The 7,868-nt window shown below is 38.8% G+C and overlaps 1 protein-coding gene across 1 annotated transcript in view; it reads right to left on the minus strand.

Moving 5' to 3' along the window:
- Positions 1–7,868, minus strand: part of ASAH2 (N-acylsphingosine amidohydrolase (non-lysosomal ceramidase) 2) — a 98,632-nt gene that overhangs the window by 10,175 nt on the left and 80,589 nt on the right. Inside the window, exons 16-19 of the mRNA XM_006755840.2 lie at positions 6,010–6,049; positions 5,172–5,267; positions 2,112–2,207; positions 465–611 (exon numbers count right to left, since the gene is read on the minus strand). Of these exons, the coding sequence (XP_006755903.1) occupies positions 465–611; positions 2,112–2,207; positions 5,172–5,267; positions 6,010–6,049 (379 nt within the window). The remainder of the gene's footprint in view (positions 1–464; positions 612–2,111; positions 2,208–5,171; positions 5,268–6,009; positions 6,050–7,868) is intronic.

Consider the following 7,868-nt stretch of genomic DNA (forward strand, 5'->3'; position numbering starts at 1 on the left):
CAGAAATACTTTGAAAACAGGGACTGAGGGAGGGTAGGGGAGGGGGGGGGTAAGGGGGAAAGAGCAACCAAAGAACTTACATGCAGGCATAGAGGCCTAACCAAGGGACCCGGACAACGGGGGGGGAGGGCAAGAGCGGGGGGGGGGGAGGGTAACATGGGGACAAGGACACATATGTAATTTCTTAATCAATAAAAAATATATTAAAAAAAAGAAGAAAAAAGAATAATTGGGATTTTAGAAATTCAATTTTACATAATTACCACCTGAAAAATAATTATTTCCCCATTATGTTTGCAGAGCCTCTACAGAGATAAAAACAATTACCAAAATTATTGTTGCTAACAGCTGATGATCAATAGCATCATTAGAGGCAGGTGGTGCCATTAACAACACCTTTCCCCCCACACCCCCACCCCCAAATACAGGCTTCAAGCGTTCCAAGATCTCTTGGTGAATCTTACCACTCTGTATTTAGAATTCAACGGCTGCAGAACATCCCCAAAATTCTTGCCTATTGGTGCTCTATCCACAATATTAGGAATTAATGGTTTTATCAGGTCTTTGAAAAACGGAGGCTCTGGACCTCTGCTCAGATTGGCCACTGTGTCCTAGAACAGAGAACATTTGCTTAAAGAGTGCACAACGAAGAGACAAAGACTCTTTCCTAAGTTCCCCATCCCCAGGAAAGACTTCATTAAAGAAATCTATCCCCCCTCCCTCCCTCTCTCTCTTTCTCCCTTCAAGAGCTAACTACTTTAACAAAATGTGAGGGGCACCCCTGCTAAAATGTGAGCCTAGATGTGCATAAGGTAAACTTCTATCACTAAAAGATAGTTTTGGTCATAGGCAACACTTTCACTTCCCTAAGCAGCATAGTTCAGTGACCACAGTGTAAGCTTGGAAGCATGTTACACTCTTCAGATACCAGGAGAGCCGTTTTTCAAATGTGTGACTTTGAATAGGAGTCTAACACATGATAAGCTTTCATAACATGACACTGTAGTTAGTCTTTTAATTTTCACAAAGTGTTTAGCCTCTCTTATCCAGAATCAGTACCAAGATTTTTTTTTTCTAAGTCCTTCTCTGTGCTGATTAAAGAATATAATAAATATATTGTTAATTTAAAAGTTAAGACCAGCGGATATCCCGACTGGTTTAATGTGCTTTCCACAAAACTTGCCACCTTTAATAATGTCATCAAAATGTTAACTTCAAATTTTAAATAGCCCCCATATGGATTTAATGTACTTTCATAATCACTTTATATATTTAATTTTTACAGCAGCCATATAATCTATTATCATTCCCATACTACAAATAGGCTTGGAGTTGTTTTTCAAGATCACATAGCTAGTCTTAGATACATAACCATAAAACTGTGAAACAAATTTCCACAAAATGATTCACACTTTTCTTCCTACATACCACTCTAAAATTTGAAGACTCTATTTCCATAGGAAGAGCTATAGACCTATGATAACAATGAAAGTTACAGTGATTTTTCTGTAGGGATGGGTTATAAGTGTATACTTTTCTATGTAATCTGAATAATCTACAAATAGTTATAGCTTCTATGATGAAAAATAAAATAGTTCTACTTTGAAAAAATGTATCAAAGCTCAAATTAAGAACCTTATGATGAAACAATAATCAAAATTATATCCTAATACCTTGTATTAAAACTTCAAACACACACACAGTGAGCAATTAATTAGATGGAGGCATATGAAATTGCCAGTATTCAACTACAGAAACAGAAATTTCATTTGTTTCAATTTAATATATCCAAGCTCTCCCTTTCGAAGGCCTTCACTGTCTTTGCTATGCCATAATTGTTTTACACCATCCTGGGGCTCTTATGGTATTATACAATAGTGGTTACCACCATCAAGAGGCATTTACTAAATCCAAATTTACTCTCTGTTCCATTTCTTAGGAATACCTCATATATACATATGCATATATATATGCATATATATATGCATATATATATTTTTTAATATAAAGGTTTTTTTTAAAAAACTGAACACTCACAGCTAAAGTTCTTATGTTGCTTCCCTCTGCATCTCCCCACCCCTGAGACACACACGTGTACAATGTTTGCTTACCGTAGCAATGGCCTTGGCCAGGCCTCTGTAGAGCTGGATGTAAGCAGACAGGGTGTGTGGTCCATAAATTGTCGACGCTGCCTCATACCGCTGAACCTGCAGGAAAGGCAAGGCCGTGTTGTACACCATTCTGCTTATTTCCATCCACTTACAGGGGTGTCACACTTACCTGAGGGGTAGTGCTCAGACATCGTGTGTAATTCAAACTGGCACAAATCAAGATTAATGATGACAAAGGCAGGGGGAGGAGGCATTCTCACTTACCAGCTAAAGTACATGGCTCCCATCAACTACATGCTAAAGGCAGCGGCTCCTCATGGCTTGTGCCATTTGGCCTTGGCAGTCCATTTAATCTGAATGCAGAGACTAGCTCCCGCACATATGTCTATTTTAAGTAGTTGTAATAGAAATGTCTTCCCCTGAGGGTATAGCGGAGAAAATTTTCACCTGCCATAGAGCTATAAAATAAAACCAAATGCATCTCCTTTTGCCTGAGCTCCAAGCCTTTGGTTGTTTCCCAGAATCCTCAGATTCATCAGATCTAAAATGGAGCTCCTCACTCCAAACACACCAGCTTTCCCTGCGATGTTCTTCATCTCAGTGAAGGCCAGCCTTCCTGTCTCCCGCGCTAGGACCAGCTGGCCGGCATCAGGTCCCTCTCCCCCATCCTACCTCCTATGGGTCTCCAAGTCCTCGTTCCTTAAAATCTCTTGACTCCTTTCATTTTCCTCGGTCTCTACTGCTTTCATCTTGGCCAAACGCTTACCTCCCACCCCAATTGCTACAGCTTCTTAATCAGTTTTGTCTCCACACTTGCTCTTTGGATTCATGTTCTGCACTGCCATCCTCATGACCATTCTAAGTCACAGATTTGATAAGAACATTTCTTTGAGTTCTACAGTTCCCCAAAACCTTCCTTCTTGAGGCAATGCTCTGTAGCATAGCATAAAAGACTCTTCACTAACCCTGCCTTGCACTCCAGCCCCTGTCTCACTACGTTCATCATGATTATTCCGCGGAACTCAACTAATCATGGCCTCTTAAATGTACTGTCAACCCCTCTGGACATTTGCATATGTAGCTCCCTCCATTATTAAACACCTCCCCTAACTTTTATTTGCAAATTAGCCCTTGCTCACTCTCAAGAACTCAGACAAATGTTACACCTTCCAAAAATCTGCTAGTCCCCATGCTCAAATAGTCTAGATGGGTTCTCTCTCTCTCTCTCTCTCTCTCTCTCTCTCTCTCTCTCTCTCTCTCGTAGACTTTGTGCATCCCTTTCACAGAAATGTAATCATCTGCTTTCTTCTCTTTTACTAGACCATAAATTCTAGTGGTCTTGAGGACAGAGGCAGATTCTTATTCATTTTTATGCCCAGATAGTGGCTACTACTGCATGTCTCAACACATATCTGTTGAATGAATGAGTGAATAAATAAATTAACTAATTAATAGCAATCCTTGCAGGAGCATGTCCCTGAACCAGGAGATAAGCTTGTATTTGTGCTATGAACTCCTTTGATCATCTACTGAGGCCTATGGACCCTTCTCAGATTAATATTTATAAGTGCATAAAATAAAATGCATGAGTTGACAAAGGCAACTAATTAGAATGTAATACATTAATCAAGCACTAATAAACCAACTTCGTGATAGATAATGTTTGTGCTTCTTTATTGAACAACAAGATTTAGCAATAACTTTAATCACTACTGTGATTTTAAAATAGGGATGAGAGTAAAAGATATTCCCAGATCTTAAATAATGGTGTGTGATATTAAAAATATCTGTGATTCCTATTGGTGACAAAGTCAGAGATACTGCTAATATTATTGTCATTTGTCACCTATATTTGTAATTGGAGGAAATGCTAAATAATAAGTAGTTACAGATAAATAAAAAATGAGTAAATGAAAAAGTATTCCCATTCAAATTTACCCCAATTAAGAACCTTCATTCAACAGGATTTCCTAGAAGGTGGGACCATTTGATAAAGTCAACAGAGGACATGAAGCAGATTCCACTGCTGATATCACTGAACATTTGCCACGGGGTAGACTACATGCCTGGGTATGGACTGCAAACACATTAGAAAGCATTAGTTGCTGGACTCTAAACTATTCTCATGTTTTTAAACTACTATTGTTAAAAAGTACTTGTGCTACTTTCTGTACTATTTGTAAACAAGGAAACATCACCGACCAGCAGCCTCCTCTAAATTCTCTGTGACTCTGTTGCTTAGTCTATACCAGTGGTCGGCAAACTCATTAGTCAACAGAGCCAAATATCAATAGTACAACGATTGAAATTTCTTTTGAGAGCCAAATTTTTTTTAACTTAAACTATATAGGTAGTACGTTGTTATTAACTTAATTAGGGCACTCCTAAGGCTTAGCTAGAGCCACACTCAAGGGGCCAAAGAGCCGCAGTTCGCCCACCACGGGATACCATCTATAATAATAAAAGCATAATATGCTAATTAAACCGGATGACCTTCCAGATGAAGCCAGGGCTGCAAAGGAAGCCCGGGTCCCAGGTGCCAGAGGGAAGCCAGTGCCGGCAGCAGGGGGAAGGAAGGTCCACTCTTGCACAAATTTCGTGCATTGGGCCTCTAGTGGATATAATAATATCTTGCTGCAGGGCTTATTATGAGGACTAGTTAAGATCACATTTGCAAGGTGTGCAGCTAATGCATTCAATAAATGGTAACCAGCAGTGGGAGCATTTCAAGGTCCTACACAAGCTTAAGGCACCAGAAGCATGAGGGACAGAGTTAGGAATGCTGCATGCCACAACCCAAACTTACAACCAGGGCTCCTGACAAAGTAACTTATTTCAGGAAAAGTGAAAGTCAGTGAGACTAGATTTCTAACCTGAACTTGTAAATGGTCAACCTAGAACCACCAAACACAACTTCTGGCTTATCATTCTCTTATCTGTCCTGAAACAAAGTCATCTCTCAAAAACATGATTAAGTAAGTCTAGAAAGAAAGCTGCATTTAATACAATAGTGTTGGCCAGGGTCTATTTCACTTAAATGATAAAGACGTTTTACTTTACCTGGTATTCTTCATAGGTGGCAATGTAATGTGTATATACATTGCACAGACCCGAAATAACAACTGTCATATTCTGCATCCCATAAGTTGCAAACTCCTGGGAGGGGGAAAGAGGTAGAGCCCAGTTAAATTACTCTTCATCTTAAAGTTTATTATAATCCCAGTTATACTGAGCCACAGATATAAATCATTAGTGGAAGATGTCTCTCTTAACAATAGTCTTCCTACTGATCAAAACTGCCTGAGAATGCAGAAGTATCAGAGAGTCCTAGATAAAAGTTAGTTGGACAAATCAATGGATCTGTGAACATCTTAATGATTGCATTTGCAGATGTAGAATCTTATTATTAATTTGCTATAAAAGTATAATGGGAGGTTACTAGCTAATGACAGTAGCTATTCCCAGACCCAAGTAATAAGGCATTTGCTGATGATGACATTTTAGAACCATTTACAATGCTTCCTCAATATAAATAAAATCATAATTATAAATGAAACACATAATTATCAGTATGTGTTAGATTTTATTTAGATAAGACTTTAAGATATTAAGATACTCAGGGGTTATTTACAATTTAATCCAAAAAACCATTATTAATTTTTAAATTATTAATACATAAATATCAATAAAATATTTTAACCTAACTATAGTTCCCTTATATTTTTTAACTTATTCTTATAACACCAATATTTCATATTTACCTCTGGCCATTACTTTCAAGAAGTGTAAATCTCTAGTTATTTTAGCAAAGATTAATTTAAAAGGTATTCGATCATATAGCTAGAGAATTCTCTTCACCAAATATAAATGCATAGATGTTATTTTATTTTTAACTTACTGCTTTAATTGCCTCCCGAAGTCTTCGTCCAGACATGGTCCTGAGTGAAGAAAACAGAATTATCTAAGTGTTTTCCTACTTAGAAGGTGTGCAAAGTATGCAAAATGACATGTAGTAAAAGAAAAAATGTTATCCTGACTCATCACACAGTCGTAAAGTATGTAGGGACTCAATGACAAAGCTAAGCTAAGGTAAGCCTTTTTCCTGGCGGTCATATCTTCAAAACAAATTCTAAAATGAAAACAGATAACCTGAAGGAAGGAAAAAGAATCAATAAATATCACTGGCAAAAGATCACAATCATTTTCTATTCATTGATTCAACAAAATATATTGGTTATGTTCTTTGTTAATAAGAGCTAAGGCAAGTAGAGAGTATGTTGTTCCTGCCGCAAAGAATTTACCATTTTATTCATTAATTTAATCCTTCATAAAACTCTGAGCACCTACTACATACCAGGCCTACTTCTAAATACTAAGGATTAGCAGAGTGGAGCTAACATTCTAGGGAAGACAGAGGGTCAATAAGCAAATTAAGAAGGGAGATGACAATAAGTGCTATGAAGTATATAAGGTAGGTTAAAGAATGAAAGGGAATGGTGGTGTCATTGTGGTGGTGATGGTGCTGATGCTGTAGTGAGGTGGCAGTGGTGGTGGTGTTGGTGATGGTGGTGGAGTTGGTGGTGGCAGTGGTGGTGGTGGTGGTGATGGTGGTGGAGTTGGTGGTGGCGGTGGTGGTTGTGGTGCTGATGGTGGTGCTAATGCTGTAGTGATGTGGCAGTGGTGTTGGTGGAGGCGGTGATGGGTGAAGACAATAGTATAGGCAGGACTGGCATCTCGGTTAGAGCTCTGAGCAGAGAACTGAAGGAATGAAAGAGTTGGCCATGGGGATTACTGGAGCACAAGTGTTTCAGGGAGACGGAACCATAAATTCAAAAGTGCTAAGACAGAAGCACGCTTGATGAGTCTGGGAACTGCAATGAAGCCGAAGTGGCTGAAGCAGGGGAGAGAGGGGAGAGTCGGATGAAATCAGATTAACGAGCGTTGCTGAGATCATATAGTGACCTTAGGCTATAAGGGTCTGAGGATTCACCCAGAGTGAAATGGGAAGCCAGTGGAGAGTTCTGAGCAGGACATGGTTTAACTTGTTTTTTAAAGGGCTTCCTCCAGCTGTGGTGTTGATAAAACACTCTAGAGAAGAAAGAGGGAGCAAGAAGGCTAGACAGGGAGAAATAATGGTTGCTTAGGCGGGGGGTGGGGGGAGAGGGGGAGGGACAGGGGACAGTAATAGAAAGTATTGGAAAGAACATACAGAATTTGCTGAAGGATAGAAAGTGAGGGAAATTGCAAAGGAAAGAATTCAGGGATGACTCCTAGATTTAGGCCTGAGCCACAGGAAAGCTATACACTTGCCTCTTACTAAGATGGGAAAGATTGCGTGAGGAGGAGACTTAAAACATTATTTCATGCTTTTAAAACCTAAAGTAATTATTTCAAGAGTCTATATTTTAATATTATGTCAAGTCTTTCTACTGACATCACAATTCACATCATTTTAATTTGGAATGATACGTTTTCAAATGTTTATGTTTGCTTGAAGTTACACACTCATAACAAGCATGGAGAGAGTTATTCTCCTGAGGTCCCACCATCAGAGGGTGGGAATATTTGTCAGCGATGCCAAATATAATACAGTGAGATACAAAGGGGTCAGTGCAGAATTACCTTCCTATGATAAGTGACCCCAACAGAAACACATATACAATAACTACCTTTTTCTTAAAGTTGCAATTTTTTTTTAACCCTCACTGGAGGATATGTTTTTATTAATTTTGAGAGATAGAAAAGGAAAGGGAGAGA

This window comes from Myotis davidii, unplaced genomic scaffold (genome assembly GCF_000327345.1).
Source record: "Myotis davidii unplaced genomic scaffold, ASM32734v1 scaffold933, whole genome shotgun sequence".
In the NCBI taxonomy this organism is placed as follows: Eukaryota; Metazoa; Chordata; class Mammalia; order Chiroptera; family Vespertilionidae; genus Myotis; species Myotis davidii.